At 35.9% G+C, this 17,799-nt stretch overlaps 1 protein-coding gene across 1 annotated transcript in view; it reads right to left on the minus strand.

The window, feature by feature from the left end:
- Positions 1-17,239, minus strand: part of ezrb (ezrin b) — a 39,677-nt gene extending 22,438 nt beyond the window's left edge. The window contains exons 1-2 of the mRNA XM_028439898.1: positions 17,108-17,239; positions 7,700-7,783 (exon numbers count right to left, since the gene is read on the minus strand). Of these exons, the coding sequence (XP_028295699.1) occupies positions 7,700-7,783; positions 17,108-17,119 (96 nt within the window). The 5' untranslated portion in view covers positions 17,120-17,239. The remainder of the gene's footprint in view (positions 1-7,699; positions 7,784-17,107) is intronic.
- Positions 17,240-17,799: the final 560 nt, after the last annotated feature.

Consider the following 17,799-nt stretch of genomic DNA (forward strand, 5'->3'; position numbering starts at 1 on the left):
TACACAAGGATTTGCTATACATCCTATCTGGTGGACATGCCAGCCTCTCAAAATTGGAAAATAGTTTGTCGGTGTTAAGGGCTCGAACATGTTTGGGCTTTCAGTAAACAACTTTGCACATGCCTCAGCTCCCTGTAATTTGATCATATTTGAGCTATGTACATAGACTGTTCACATCACTAATGATTAGTCACATATTTGCATTTATATATATATATGCAAAAAATGCTTTTTTTTTAATTTTCATTAGCCCATACCTGTTTCGATGTAAGAAAAAAAAAAAATCTGATATGTTTTAATTTCTAGTATAAAGATGACTCTTTCATGGGATATAAAGTAAAGCAATTTTTCTATATGTGATGTCTTAATTTCTTATTTTGGACCCCAACTTTGGATTATTTCACCATTATTAAAAATCCTTTAGATGAGGTCATTGTAGCTTGCCTCTGTGTCTCATAATCATTTGTTGTTTATTAGTTTTTCACTAGTAACATAACACATTGTTATGGGAATCAACAGTTTAGTTTGGCATCTGTCAGTATTGAGCTTCAAGACGTTGGCTAGAGCTGAGAGAGTAGCTAAATGCTTCTCTCAACATGCACAGAAGCATCAGCTTCTATAGGAAGTAACTCAACGCTTTGATGATAAGGTTTCCTGTTCAAAGGAAGAAAGAGAATGCATTGGCTTTGTTTTACCATTACATTTGCTGCTTTATTTCCAAGCCAAACGAAGCGGAAAAACAAACACTTAGTGCCGTGCAGACATTGTGCTGATCTAGAACGTAGAATGTGTCACAATAATGTCTCCTGATTTATTCTACAGTCTTTCTTGTTTGGTTGGGTACAAGTGTTCCACTGGCATCTGCATTTATTTAAACCAAACTAAAGCCTGCCAAGGAAAGGCACAAAGGAAATATGAGCAAACAAATAAATCAGTGACCGTATCATAATGTTTTGCCAAGGACTGGCATTGGAGGACTGTAAAAAAAAACAACAAATAATTAGGAAAACACAAAAACAGTTCACTTGGTTTTACTAAAATGTAGGTCAATGCGAAAAAGACAGAGAGCATCCAGAACCAAGCGCTTAGAATTTAAAATACAATGTAGAACCAAAGCTTTGTTGAAAGAATCTCTACCAAAACCTACAAAAAATAATATCTTGTGATTTCTGTCTATTTTATTATGGCAATCATTAAGTGTATCCTTAGTCAAACATTTTCAGTCCCACCGAGAAGGTAAACGTTGAAAGATTATGTGTGACCAGCTGTTTCCGACTCAGTGTGCAAACTGGCGCTGTAACAAAGAGTGCTTGATTCACGGTGACAGAAAGTAACGGCGAGAGAAAGTTTCTCCTTCACATTTAAGGGGGGAGTCCTCCTGGCTCTGCAGAGAGAGAGTGGAAAAGGAATTCCACGACGGGGCTCGAGCGGCATTAATCCCTATACAGCATCCTCTGGGTGGAATAACTCACAGACTTCCAGCAACATGACGAGGAAAAAAGGGAGGGATTTATTTACCTAGACAAGCCCTAAAGAAGGACCAATCAGAGAGAGTGAGAGTGTGTGCTGCAGCTGAACGCTGGAAAAATGTGTTTTCTTCATTTAATACTTATGAACATCCATACGACCCTAAAAGAAACTTTGGTATAGCACATTTACTCGCCCGACTGACAGTTTAAAATTGGTCTAAGAATTAGATAAATAAAGTAACTTCATTTGTGGATCACTTAGGACTGGGTAGAGACAACTTTACGCAACAATAAAAAAGTGTTAAACATCTAATTTAACCCTCATAGTATCCTTGGAGTCAATTTGACCCCATTCAAAAAATATCTGTTGACTTTTTTCTTTTGCTTTGAATTTCATGAATTTTCCTTATGTAAGAAGGGTACTAAGTAGGTATGTAAGTTATTACCTAAGTGACTAAGTAAATAAGTAGGAAGAATTAAAGTAGTTGGGTAAGAAATGCTGGTTAAAATTGATTAAACATAAAATTATAATGATATTTTTCAGTGGTCTGAACACATATTGGACGCATTGATGTTCCTCTGGGGTCAATTTGACCCCAAGCTGTTTGAGTGGTGTAAAACATGTCTGTATGTGTGTGACCTTACATAACCATTGACCTGATGGTGGCGCTGCAGGAAAGGTCGTATCATCACCACGACCAATAGGGTTCACACTCACGTGGTCAGATTGACCCCAAGGGTAAAATGTGTCAGTGATATTTTAGGATAATACGAGGGTTAAAAATGTTATTGTTTCTGTACTGATGATAATTTCATAAAGGATAAAGGAGAACATCCCCCAACTGCTTTCAACCAATCAGAAACAGGTTCTGGGATAATAAAAAAAAAAAGTATGACAAAGCAGTGTTTAACTAGGATTTATTCTCTCTGGGGAGTTTTCTGTCTGAAGTATGACATTTAAAAAAAAAAAAAGAGTGGAACAGGCGTGCACTGTCATACAGACATATGAAATAGAATGAGGGTGTGTTCGGGAGTGGCAGGAGTTTTGACTGCGGGCGGCGCGACGGCACTGAAGCTATGATCATCGTGACCACACGGGGCCACGCCACAGATGCCAGACCTCGTGTTTGACCACAGAATGAGTTCACGGCTGGTTACTCAGCATTTCCATAAAAAGCTATCAAACACCCCACAAGAGTCTGTCGTCCTGCTGCCTATTGCTAAAGAGTATTAACAATAATAATAATAATAATAATAATGCTATGGCCACCAGCAGACCCACGCTGCCTTGAAGAAAGGAGCAAGCGGGTCAGAAAATGGATGGATGGATCATACATTGGATTTCTATAGAACCCTAGTCACTCCAAACACAGCGGTGGTAAGCTACTACTACTGACAGAACATCCACACTGAGCCATCTGCCCCTCCGACCACCACCAACACTCACACCACATTCATTAGGCAATGGCCACGGTTACATGATTATTATTTTTTTTATTCGGAAATAAAGTGTTTAGCTTGGTGTTTATATGGAAATAGTAATTCTGAATTGAGGTTTACATTGAAAACACGTTTAATCGCCTTTATTGAATTAAGCTTTAGTTCTGGGGGTTGGGAGGGGTTCTGACTGGACAGGGGGCGAACGTGATGTATCACAACTATTGGAAAAAAATACACAACAAACCTTTTCTTTTTGGCTACAACATAGAAGATCACAAAATAAGAACTATTTTCACTTTTATTATGATAGTATATTTTTGTCGAGCTGCTGCTCCAAAACATTCTGTTTTACTTTCATCAGCTGAGGAGGAGAATGAAGGCAGACGACCATACTTTGGCCAATCAAAGCCAGTTTTGTCATTAGCCCATGTCCGTGTGTGTGTAATATGTCCGTGTGAATGTTATGCTTCCGTCCATTCACTCTTTTCATTATATCAATATCTTCTAAGGCTCGAGTCCAACACTTGCTTCAGGCGGCCATCTTGGATTCAGCCCTCACCAGCGCTTCATCGCGACTGGACGAGCATGCGCAGAACGACCGGAATTAATTTAAAGCGGAATTAAACGTATAAGATCGGGGAATTATTCAATTCGGAATTAAAATCAGAATAAACCAGCCACTTAATTCAGATTTAGGTTTAATTCGGAATGGCCATTTTCATTCGGAAGGATTTAACCTTTATTCTGAATTAATGGGGAATTAAAGCTCTCATGTAAACGTAGCCAATGACAGATATGACTAAAGCGACCAGGCCCCGCCTTGCTTAGTTTCGCGATCGGCCGCTGGTTTCATCCTACAGGTCAATAAATGAACTGACCGACGCGTGAACTCGAGAGATCGTGCAAAGCTTTGTCGGTGGATTTTCACAAGCTCGATTTAGCAAATTGTGTCTGTGTGTGAACATACTCTCACTCTCACATGAAGTCCTCACTGAGGAACACTTCCAGCATATAACAAAAGGGAAACCACGTGTAACCAGAATATTTCACGCTGATGTGGCTGAGCTTTTTACACAGCAGTCCAAAATGAAATCTAGGGTGAATCACTAAGCGTTCAGAATACGCACAGTCGACCACATTTGCTACAGAAAAAACAAGTTATACAGGAAGAGGCAAAAACCATGCCCTTCCTCCACCTCATGAACTCACAGCCAGGCTCATACTAATGACATGTCATCTACACTTTAAATCTTGGCTGTTCAGCTTCACACGACAGGAAGAAAATGCAAAAAAGTTCTAGTTAATAGAAGACCCAGTATGAACACGCCTCAATCATCGAACCATTTCTAGTTTTTAAACATAACAATATATCGAGCAGGTATGATGGAGGAATGATGGAACTTCAAAAAATGAAATATGAGACTAACGGCAGCACAGATTACAAGCAATCAATACCTAATCTGTAGTTAAACACTGTAATCTAAACCACTGAAGAAAAACCCTCAGAGGAATTGGCTTTAACCACACCTCACACTGTCCAACTCAGCACAAAGGAATCCCTGGTGCTGTCAAACACCACAGATATAAAATAAATGTTTGCTTACAGAGGTTTGCATAAAGAAAAAAAAAAAAAACAAAAAAATTGACCATGGTCTCAAATGATTCTCAGACCAAACGCACAATCAACCAAACGACGCCAGATCCCAACATAACAGGTCACCAACAAAACACGAAATAGCCATGTTTGATAAAATACTCGCTTATCTTTATAAAACTATCTGATAAAAGTGTGAGAGTAGTCCTGGAGAACTGCAAACACGCAATTTTTTTAATGCGTCCTCTATTCCAACACACCTTATTGAAAGGAGAGGCTTAACGTCAGGCCTTCTGATGAGCTTCATGATTGGTTAATTTGGTGTTAGTGTGTCCAAAGACACTTTTTTAACAATTTGAGCCAATTTTTGCTCATTTTTACCCTTTTTCTGCAACTACACCAAACTTGCCATATTTTAACCTATTTTCATTAATTGTTCTTGCTATATATTCGCTTCTTTTAATACATTTTTGCTACATTGCTCCCATTTTTGCCACTTTTCCATTAAATTTCAATGCCTTTTCTGCACGTTTTACACTTTAGACATTTTTGGTACTTATAAACCCTTTTCACCACTTTTCCTACCTGATTATTGTCACCTTTTTGCCATATTTCATGCATATTTTTGCCAATTTAGCCAGATTCACGATTTATCATGCCAATTGTTTGCCAGTTTAAACTAATAGTTCGTTTTTGGCTACTCTAATTTGCTACTTTTAACCAATTTCTGTGGTTTTTAAAATCCTACTTCACCACCTTTACCACCACTTTTGGTCACTTTTAATCAATTTTATTTCTGAGAAAAACAAGGATTTATATCTTTAAGATGATCTTATACTCTGTGAATATAATAAACTTCCTGGATAACAGTGGATATTATTCAGATAAATAAATAAATAAATAAATATGGTTATCACAGATTCATAGAACAATGTATCATCATTTTGCTGACTTTGTGGATGGGCCCCAAAAATCTCTCCCCTTTATTTATTCCCCCTTATAGATGGCCCTGTCTCCACATGACTGTTCTTCAATGTTCATGTCTGTGTTCAACCACCTTCAGCTACAGTGGGGGTCCCCGCTCTCTAGAACCTTTATTTTGGGGGTCGAGTGCCGAACAGACTGCCTTATCGGAGAGGGTTGGCGCAGCCAGACGAGGCTGTCAAAATTCTAATGGGAGGAAGATATGAAAAACTCAAATAATCATTGCCCGTGTGACATTAAACGCATACAAAATGTTTGATATCCTACATTTGTAAGTAAATATGCTATTAGAAACGTTTTAAACACTATATATGTAAATCTGGCCCAGTGACAGACTGGCGTTCTGAACCTTTCCTTGAGTCACTTCAAGGCTGGATAAGCTCCAGTTAACTTTGGAGCTGCGCACACAAGCAAGGGAGTGTAGGGGAGGAAATGAGACACTTGTAAACTAAAACAAAGACAGAAAGGTGATCAAAGTGGAATGCTGGGCACCTGAAGCTCTTAAGGCTCTGTAGTACTTTATTTCTGATTTATTTATTGCATGCAAACAGCAAGGGAAAACACTCAATTTTAATCTACTTGAGGAAAACCTACATTTTCAGGGGCTAAATGGCTTTTAGTTAGGGCTTTAAGCTTCAATGTTTTTTTTCCTCAAAATGGCAATATATAATATACATCTTGACATGTTTAACTCAATAAAGTCTGACCAGCATGTTTATTAACAAACAGCTTCATAATATGTGACACTTTTATACTTTTTCTCCTATAAGGGACAGCACGTGTGAGTGACTTCTGTAGTGTAGCTTGTTTAGATGAAGGTCCGGGTTAGAACGCACTCAGAAATCCATCTAGCCGCGGTTTTCATGCTGTTCTGAGAAGTAGTAAAAGGAACGACTCCTAAAATGACTATTTTAAGACAAAATAAGCTATGAAATAAAAAATGTACTGTTATAGGTGATATGGTAATTTTCTGTTTTGCCAAAAATGGAAAATTTTATTTATCTTGGATCTCGATATATTGCCCAAGCCTACTTCTAGATTATTTAGGATGGATTATTTAAACGACTATTGTCTATTTTTTCAAGCTTTTTACTGGCCAGGCCACTACATACTTTCCAGAGATTTGAACAATTCAACAACATGAAGTCTATGAAAAGTGCTATATAAAATCCAATGCATTAATGTTATTATTATTAATATTATTATTAACATGGTAAAGCTCGACACTCATCTGAGCAGCATCGTTTACACATCTGACCAGTGTCTATTTCCAACCTGTTACTTTTCAAAATAAGACTTGAAACAAAACTTAACTAGTAGGATTTCTGTGATTTTTCCTGTCTTTAATTTATTTAATGAGCTTCTAGTCAAATCCTGATTATTGATGAATAGCATTTAGTGAATGCGTTTGTTGATGTGTTTAGTTCATTCCTCTTTTAAAATAACAGAAATGGTTTTTGAATAAATGGAAGCTTTTTCAGTGTATAAGCAGGAATCCTGAGGTTCATTTCAATACCGTTTTAGGACTTTTAAAATACCTTTCAAAAAAAATGTAAGACCTCGTCGCCACTTTAAGCTGTTGTTAGCAACACATCTTTAACAGTTGTAGTTTGCAATTTAACAGAAATGAGGCAAGCTGAGAAGGACTAAAACCCTAACGAATAAATTAAACTAAAGGCAGGTTTATTGACATTCCGCTCAGGTAACAAGAGTTATTAGCTTTTCTTTGTGCCTTCGGTGCAAGGTGTTGGAGTTGGCGATAAGTTGGGCCATAAATGACTCAGATTCTCCTTCTGCCTGCTCAGCAAGATGGTCTGCATCAATTTGAAGTGTGTTGCACACTTCATGCAGGATTTTGATCCTTGAACTTGAACTGCATTTATGCCCATCGATGCTACGCTAATCCTTTTCATACAAAGTTTGCAATAGGCTTCCCGGTTGTTATTCTCAACTGGCTTCATCCAATCTTTGAATTCGGGTATTCTGGAGCCAGGAGTCAGAGAACTTGCAACCAAATAAAAGCCTGAATACCAACAAAATGTAATACATAATAAAAATGTGATGAAGACTTTTCTAATACTTTTTAAGGACCTTAAATTTCCAACAGTTGATTTATCAACTTTTAATACTTTTTAAGACCCCGCGGACACGCTGTTTTTGTAGTGGTCATTGCTCTTTCCCATTATGAATGAATTAATGAAGGGAACTGTACCTGGTCAAACAACTGCTTGCCAGTTGTACTGGGCTGAATGGCAAACTCCAGTTCAGCGTCCATGGTGGTGACGCGAACATTGACCTGCAGAGAAAACAAGGGAAAACAAGAGTTCAAAGAGGTTCTCGTGTGTGTGTGTGTGTGTGTGTGTGTGTGTGTGTGTGTCTATTTGTTAAGGGATTGTATTTGCAGAGTAAACACACAAAGCTTTGCTCTCTCTCATATAGGGTGAACGAAAACGAGCTTTTCTGCAGAATCGAAGGTGAAATCTACTGTAATTCATGTTGCACTCATTCATTCACAGAGGTAACGACTGGGTGTCATCGGTTTGAGACGCAGGATAACTTAATGTCCACACATCAGGGATGAGTCAGCCCAGTGATTAACCTTCAAATTCATCCAAGAATAATGGCAACTGACGTCATGTCAAGTCATGTCCCTCAATGGGAAAATCATTCTGAACAACAAACAGCACAGTACACAGTACACATAAAGGTCTGTGATGTGTATTTCTATGGGTCATTAAAAGACACAGATCCCTTTAGAAAGGCCTGAAGGTTCTCCTGTGAAAGTGATGCATAAAGGTGGACAGATAATGACTCTTAGCGACATGTATCATATGGAGTTAACTGTTGGTGAACAGACTCAATGATGTCCAATGAAAAAAGTAATAATCAGGCTGGAGATTCTGCTGAGTAATCGCACCAATGATTCCCCAAAACATACACAAGGTTCTATTATGGACATAAATATTAGGGGTGTAAGAAAAAAATCAATTTAGCGATATATCACGATATTTCAAAGTGCGATTACCGTGTCGATCCAAAAAATGTCCAAATCAATTTTTTTAATCATGTTTTTTAACAAAAAAAAACATTTAATTGCCATCAGACCTTAATAAACTACCTCACTCCTCCTTTTTTTTTAAAGAATTTAAGAACTTGTCAGAATCTGAATCTGTTGTAGAAGCAAAACTTAAACTTTTTTGAAACTTTTGACAGTTTGATAAACATACCACTTTTTTTTATAATGGTACTTGAAGTACAGTTAGTTACCATTTACTTGTTCTTACAAGTTTAAAAAAAAAATAAATGAATTGTTTTTATACCATTTTGTACTTTTAAAGGTGAAATTTGTAGTTACTGATGTTGTGTTGTGAATCGTATCACACGCACACACCTAATAAATATGCAGAAAATGTAAATTAAAGGAACTTAACTCAAATTCATCGTCCATAGAAAATTATTATTTTTATTTAAATAAAGAGCATGCAGCTGTTTATTGAATTTAATTTTTTAGTTATTTTACTTAAAACATAAGTTTGTATATTTCTAGCATCATCAACAAAATCCGCTCAAATTGATAGCAAAGATCTCCAATTGGTTTCCAGCTAATCTTAAAGTCGGACACTCATTTAAAGCTAAAAAAAAAAGAAAAAGATAGAATTTAAAAGGCAAGTACAAATAAAAGTAATAAGAAAAAAGAGGCAAGAAACGGCCAACTTTAAATGACAAACAAAGCTCCTCTTTTCAGCTCTGCTTTACAAACATCCCCACAGAACTGCTAGAACCAAGTGATTCCAGACTACTCTCATCACTCTTATTTCAGATAATCTGGGGAACTTCTCAACATCACAGTTCTATATTTATGACCGTTACAGTTGAAGCACGTGGAAAAAACGCCCTCAAACCTGCAGAGACAGAAACTTCAACAGGCCAAAGTAGTCGAGCCAAAAGAAACCCCTGAGTGTGTGGTATCTGATCGCCAACTAAGTCATCTAACGGTAACTCACAATAAATAGAGGCCATTCACAGCAGTTAAGAAAACATGACACATAAGCTAAAAATAAATACCGTACCCTTGGCAAGAACCCAGAGTTCCACAATGACCAACTTTAGTCAGAGGAAAGTACAGGGATGACTTTAAGAATCATTCAAACACAGGTTTCCCTCATCGTCACAGTGGATCAGTGGCAGTAAGGGCTAATATTTGAATTATAATCTAAATCCAGATCACCCTACAGTTCAACGATTGTAGGTCTGTGACCTTTGACCCAATTTTGTCTATCTCCTATGCATGTATCAAGCCCATCTATCCACCTTTGTTATTAAACACCAAGAAACCATTGAAACCTTTTGGATTTCTGATGTGAAACATGTTTTGGGAAAGAACATGCATATATTGTAATTTTTTTCCCTATAAACTAGTGGGCAAAGAGAAAAAATGTCAAAACTTGCATAAAATTCCTCTACAAAATCTTGATGAACTCCACCTGATGAAATGAAAATAGTTAGATAAGATATCAAAGACCGTTCACATGTCCTACATGTTTAGGGAGAATATCGCACATTTCCAAAATATTTTTCGTAGCAAGTGTAGCAGAAACTAACGGACGTGTCAAATCTTGTGCTGGCGTGACTTCAGTGCGAGTGTTTTGATGCACTTCTGCAGCATAGAAAAGTTAACTCATTTTTCCATTTGCCATGATTTCAGGAAGTTTAATGACCAGGGAAAGTCGATGAAACAGAAATAAAATAAAAAAGGGTAAATCGATGCAGAAATGGAACATCTCTGATACGTGATTTGGGAAATTTTGAAAATGAAAACTAAAGGCTGAAAAAATACAGCACGGAAGAACCTGAGGCATCACGTGGATATATTTGCTTTCTAGGAAGAAAGCACTGAAGTACAAATATTTAGCTGCTGCTCCAAAATCCTCATCTCACATTTGTATTTATAAGAGTATGATTTATTTACTTTGCAAATCCCTTTACAAAGTAGTCTTTACTTGAAATGTTAGGGAACACACAGATAATCATGGAATACAATCATCATTTCTGAAATTAGACTTTGTGTATACGTCAACATATTTAAATGCATGTATTGAAATAAAAATAAGTGGAGAACTTGAGCAGCTACAGTATTTATTCCAAGGTCTGGGAAAAGAAGGACCACTTGTAGGATTGAATATTAAAATGCACCAATCACATTTTTAGGTTTTAAATGTGTATTGATTACATATTTTACCCAGTACCAATACTTACATTGTCATGGCTTATTAATTTGCATAAGAATTACTGTGATTTTTACAACTTGTAGCTACAAGGTGTCTAAAGGTAAATAACTTAATCTACTGAGGCTGGGACGCTATAGTTCCAATTCCATTTTATCACTATTCTTGGGTGCCAATTTGATATATTGTAATTATGATTTATTGAGATTCTATAGTATTGATTATTACAATTTAATTGTATCCATCAAAGCGTCTGCTGATCGCTTTGATGTTTTCTTGACTACTGCGTAATAATTCCAGCAAGCTCATCGTGTCTTCTTTTTGAATAATATGTTAAGGTTTCATTCATTCAGACAACTTTTTTCAGGAAATTTACTTTGATCTTCTGACATGTTACGGACAGTCAAATGCCAGTCTTCTTCAGAGGTGTCTGCTGATCGCTTTTATATTTTCTTGACTACCGCGTAATAACTTTTTTTCAGAAAAGAAGACAAAATGAACTTGCTGGAATTACTATGCGAAAGTCAAGGACACATCAAAGCGGTCAGCAGACGCCTCTGAAGAGGACTGGCAGTTGGCAGTCGAAACATGTCAGGAGATCAAAGTAAATTTCTTGAAAAAAAGTTGTCTGCATAAATGAAACCTTAACATATTGTTCGAAAATAAGACCAAATGAGCTTGCTGGAACTATTACGTGGTAGTCAAGAAAACATCAAAGCAATCAGCAGATGCATTTGAAGAAGACAGGCAGTTGACAATCAAAACATGTCAGGAGATCAAAGTAAATTTCTGAAAGAAAGAAAAAATAAATCATCTGAATAAATGAAACCTTGACATGTTATTCAAAAATAATATGTTAAGACCAAATGAGCTTGCTGGAATTCTTACGTGGTAGTCAAGAAAACATCAAAGCAATCAGCAGACACCTTTGAAGAAGACGGGCAGTTGACAATCGAAACATGTCAGGAGATCAAAGTAAATTTCTGGAAAAAAGATGTCTGAATAAATGAAACCTTGACATGTTATTCAAAAATAAGACAAAATGAACTTGCTGGAAATACAATCAGTGATCAATTAAACTGGCCTGATATGGTCGTGCCAATCCCATCAGGACATTCTTAGTTTGGAAGTGAAACCAGGGACAAGGACATTAGTGGACTTGCGTAATAATATAAAGATCCTGTGTTCATCGTTTCTGTTCATGGTTCATGGAGCTGAGTCTAAAGCAGCACAGTGTGACACACCCCACAGAGGTATCCATGCATTTTAGCCATCACATGCAAACATACTGAACCACAAAAATACGGACATAAAAGCATTCACCACTTCAGTCAAATTAGGAACTTAATTCCATGTGAAGCTCTGCTCTTCTTCTGAACAAACCATTTAAACATCCTTTAAATCAGAAATGAGCAATTTTTATCACAGCAGGGGCCAAATTTTCAACATTCATGTCATAGTTTAGAGTGAGAACCTGAGCATTTATACAGAAAACAACAAAGGGTTTGCGTCTTTGTTGTTGTTTTGTCAATTTTGTTGTTTTTGCATAGTTTTGTTGTTCTATGTAGTTTTGTTGTTCAGTGTGTTTTGTGTACTTGTTTTGTATATTTTTCATTATTTAATTTATAGTCATATGTTCTGTTTTGTTGGCATTACATATTTTTCTGTAATTTTTGATGTCGCTGTTTTTTCGATGTTTTTGGTATTTCTTGTAATTTTGTGTCTTTTTGGAGGAATCTATGGAGGTAGATGTGTCTTCATTATTCCTTTATTAGTTTACAAAAAAGATAACTTCAATAAAAACAAAAATCAGTAAAAAAATATACATTTTTGATTGAAGTGATTTTTTTTTTTTTTAATTGAAAATATTTTTTTTTAATTGAATAATAAAGGCACAAATCTACCTCCATAGTAATCTTGCCTGTCTGCTTTAAATGCTCACTTTAAATTATGCTAACATGCTTTTTAAAAGTTAAAATCTTTTCCTTTAAAATGATAATTCAATAATTAATTTATTAAGTGCTATGCTGACAATCCATAATCAACAATGGACTGACTTTCCTTTGACCGTTTGGCAATGAGGCCAAGTTGGTCGTCACCTTAGTGGTTAAACAGTAAATCAACCATTCAATATTTAACACCCTCACATAGCTTACATGTCTTTATGAAAGTCTAACAATGACGTGTCGCCATGGGGACGGCAGCTAAATGTTCAGACAACAATGCAGTCATAAATGACTGCCAAATATTAAACACAGGTATCTGAAGAATGAGTGTTAAAAGGAAATGGATCCAATTCTGCACTGGTGAACCATGCCCATAGAGGGTGTTCTATGTTATCGGTTATTTAAAGGAACAAATAGTAACAATGTAACAATGGGGCTTCCGCTGGGCCAAAAAAAAAAAAAAAAAAAAACGCCCGATCTTGTTGATGATGGTTCAGCAAACCATGAGGGAACAGATTTGTGGGAGAGTCACAACTAGTGCTATCGTTTAACTCCTGACAATGTGTAATTGAGATTAGTGAAACATGAGAAATGGTTACAGTAGACTTCACTTTCTGCTCAAATCTGGTTCAAACTAGACGGGCCACTTCATTCTGGAATCTAGGAAAAAAAAACCTTTACTCTTTCAAACAAACAAGGCGTGAGTGTTTGATATGATGCAAAGCAATATATCTGTGGATCTTCATGAATTAAATCACATTTTAATCTTTACTTTTAGTGGAAAACAATAACAAATATATATTGATAAAGATATCTGATCTATAACTACATAGAATTGCCATTTAATTAATATATTTTGGCAACTATTTGAGCCAAAGGGTATTTTTCAAAACATTTTAAAAATTCTCTAAAGACAGTAAATCAGAATGCTAAAGCATTACAGCACATGTCAAAGTCAAGGCCCGGGGGCCAAATCCGGCCATTTGGAGCATCCATTTCAGCCCGCAGAATAAAGTAAAAATGACAGAAAACATTAATCACTGAGTGAAAGAAACTCAACAATATTTGCAAGGACTCACAGTTCCTGGTGTTTACAGTATGTTGCATAATGGCAGTCATTTTTAGTATTAAACTCTTACAATTTTTTTTTCATTTTCTTCAAATTATTACATAATATTTTCCGCAATTCAATAGAAATTTGTCACAAATCTAGGAAATTTAAAGTGAAAACCCTGTTGGGACTAACATCTGTCACTTATTGCTTGGATATGGTCGGTTTCTTACATATTTTGTATTTTACGTATACGTACAAGTGCAAACTAGGGCACAGTAATGATGAAATTACTGGTTTTCCAGCATAAAACTTCAGATCAAACTGCTCCCTGTCTGGCCCCTGAACTAAAATGAGTATAACACACCTGCATTACAGAATGACAAGTATGAAAAATGCAAAAGAAAGTTAGTAGTACTGACCCTGAATATTGTACCGTATTTTTAACTTTAGACTTAAACATTGTTTTTGAGATTATAGTTAGTTTGTTCTCAAATCCTTCCAACTGCTGGAAAACTACCTAAAACTATAACTAATAAGCTGTATTTTCCTTTATCTTTTTTCACTTATCTTGTTCACTTCAGGGTCATGAAGTCCTGAAGACTATCCTTGCATACTCAAGGAGACCAAAATGGACACATACCACCAGTCAAGGGCAGAACACACACACCCACACACACACACACACACACACACACACACACACACACACACACACACACACAGGAGACTCTGGTTAACCAAGTAGTTTCTGAACTTTTACTGCCAGAAAATTCATCTGGAAACAAACTGAGAATCAACATCTTGGGGGGAAAACGTACTGATAAGATTTTTAGATCTGAATATGTGGTTATACATCTATATTTAAAGCTAATTATGGTTGTCATTGTATCATGTATTTGGTATCTCACATCATGACCCTTGGTTTGCATGTTGTTTGAATAACTGGCCAAAGATCCCAATGGAAGATGACGATTCTAAACTTGGATTAGTCATGTTGTCTAATCATCTATACCTGTTCATCTTAGACTGTGTTCAAAATGGCACACTGCGTACTCTGCCCTACAAACTCAAATAAGTGCATATTGTCTACTATATACTATAAGTATGGTTCGGAGGATTAGGATGATGAGCACTGAAGTCTACTTCCAAGTTTCCCAAGATGCATTTGGAACCTATAATGACCTTTTCTCCGTTGATTCTCCACCTTTGAAAGTTCTGAAAGCATTTCAAGTGAGAAAGTGACCAAGTACGATATCAATATGTAGTCATTGGATCCGTAAAACACATTTCATGCCGAGAATTCGGCGATTTTCGGAAATCCGCCATAACTTCAAAACAAGAGTCCTTTTTACTAAAGGGTTAAAAAAAAAAAAAAAACTAATGGAAGACCAGAAGAGGTGCTTTTGTTTTATTTAAAAATTGTCCCGATATAGTATACATCCAGGTTGCCCCAGGGCAGCTGTGGCTACAATAGTAGTTTACCACCACTAAGTGTGGAGTGAAAGAATAATCCCTAATTCTGTGAAGCGTCTTTGAGTGTCCAAAAAAGCGCTATATAAAATTGATGCATTATTATTATTATTTCTTGCATATTCAAAATATTTTCATACCCATTTTGGCGTCAGACTTAGTATGAGAAGTATACTATATAGTATAGTGTACTATACAGCCTTAGTGAATAGCAGGGGTGTCAAACTCATTTTAGTTCAGGGGCCGAATACGAACCAGTTTGACCCTCAGTGGGCCACAGATTTTAGATGGAAAATTCTAAATTAATGTGCCCTGGTTTGCGCTTACACATTAAAAATGATATATAAATGATAAAGTATGTGATTATATCAGTCTTTGCAGGAACTTCACTTAAGTTTCCCTGATTTTGGGGAAATTTTGTGGGCTAATTTGAGGAAAATTTGCCAGGTTTTGGAAAAATGTAGTTCTTTCAACAATTTCAGATTGAAAATGACTGCCGTCATGTGATATATATATATATATATATATATATATATATATATATATATATATATATATATATATATATATATATATATATATATATATATATATATATTAAAGCAAGGAACGTCTGTGTGAGTGTGTGTTTGTGGAGCGTATACCTCCCCAGCCCCTGGGCCTTGAGTTTGACACATATGATGTACTGTATAGTGTTGCATGAGATACTGGAGATGGAGCCTATATTATCAGACATTAGGAGCCAGTGAGTTACTAATGAATAAGTCTTTTTTTTTTTGTTGTTGTTGTTTCATTTGTGGGAACTGGAGCATTCGTGCTGCTGCTATAAGACGCAGATGATGTTATTCTATACAACACACATGACAACCCTGAGGCTCTTTCTGAACAAACGCACAAACCGCTTCATGACGCTGATCAGGGTTTCTTTCACTCATTGTTCTCACAATACGGCTCTGTGTTAAACTAGGTTTCCAACATGGCCTCAGACAGAAAAAGGCCTTTCTTTGACTCACCTTCGTCGAACCTAAAGACATTTATTTTCCTCTGTGAACTTTGCTTTAACTTTTGGCATTTGTCCCATTCTCATTAGACAGATTTCTATGATATTTCCTATTTGATGGTTTTAACTTAAGACACCGACTCGTGATGATGTGCCTACCAGAACTTTCCAAACTATCATCTAAAGGAGAATGTGCCAATACAGGGTGGGGCGTGGTGACTCACAAAAGAATGAAGGCAAACACTTCAAATACAGTACCTATAAAACATATTATCCTGTATTATGCAGGGCAATGTGGAAGGTGGAGTTTAAGCCCCTGTGGCTGTGATTTAATTCACCACAACTTACTGTGAAGAACATCTTAATTCAGGCTTTATAAATACATAAAACCTAATGTTAGACTAATAGATGCCTTGCGTATGCTGTAATCCAGTTTTCCCAGAAAGGATTTACTGGTACTTGATGTAATTTCATCCCAAACTCCACGTTAGAATTTTCTAATGTCAAACGTATTTTCATCCTGTTTTTGGTAATGATGTTGAAATATTATCTTTCTGGTCCAACTTCTTCATTCACTGCTGTCAGTGTTGTTATAAAGGGAAAAGTGGTCTTATACACGTAGGACACCCCCAGGATATGTGACAAATATGTGATTTAAGGGTCAACGAAGCCAATGTTTAAAATAATTGTGACATTAAAACATAATACTGAAGTACTCAATGAAATTTAAGGCAATAAAGGAGTGATGTTATATCTATAACTCGTAATAAACAAAATAAAACACTTATGTCGTTGTTATGTAGTAATAATAATAATAATAATAATAATAATAATAATAATAATAATAATGTAAACGCGCGTTTAAGTGATGCTTAAAGCTTAACTAAGAAGGAATAATATTAAGTAAATAAAAAGACGCACTTACCGCTTTGGGCATTTTTCTGTCTTTTTCTGTGACTCCGTGCAAAGAACTTCCGAGTGTTATTTTACAGACAGAAAAATCCGAGTCTCCACTACAGAGTCCTGAGCTCACACTGACAGCTTTTCTGTGAACAGAGAGAAGAGGAGAAACGAGTTTGAGCCGCTATTTAAACCCGCCTGTCTGACATTCTCAGTCCAACGATGAATCACTGAAAGTTACCGACACGCACGGCCCTTCAAAATAAAAGTGTGACAAGGCGCCAAAGTAGTAAGATATCGTTTCTTCAATATTTTGTATAATGATATTATTGGTAAAAGCACGACTCATAATTGAAATGTTTTAGGGGTTGACTTGAATATTCATATTTTCGATCAAACGCAAAAAAAAAACCAAACATTTGAGACTATTTTTTTTATTATTATTGTTTTATTGAATAATGAATACACATGTACTATAGCATAAATACAACAAATATTACTTCAGTTAAAAAACACACATTTTCAATAAAAAAGTTTACTTCAATCAAAAATGTAAAAAAAATTCAATGATGTTCAAATGCAAAAAAAATAAAAAATAGAAAATAAATGTGACCCAAATAATTGCATTTGTTTTAATTTCATTAATGTTTTATTTTTTATTGAATAATAAAAACAAATGTAATATCCATCATATGGCCCAAATGCCAAAAAAAAAAA

The sequence above is a fragment of the Gouania willdenowi genome, chromosome 24 (genome assembly GCF_900634775.1).
Source record: "Gouania willdenowi chromosome 24, fGouWil2.1, whole genome shotgun sequence".
NCBI lineage: Eukaryota > Metazoa > Chordata > Actinopteri > Blenniiformes > Gobiesocidae > Gouania > Gouania willdenowi.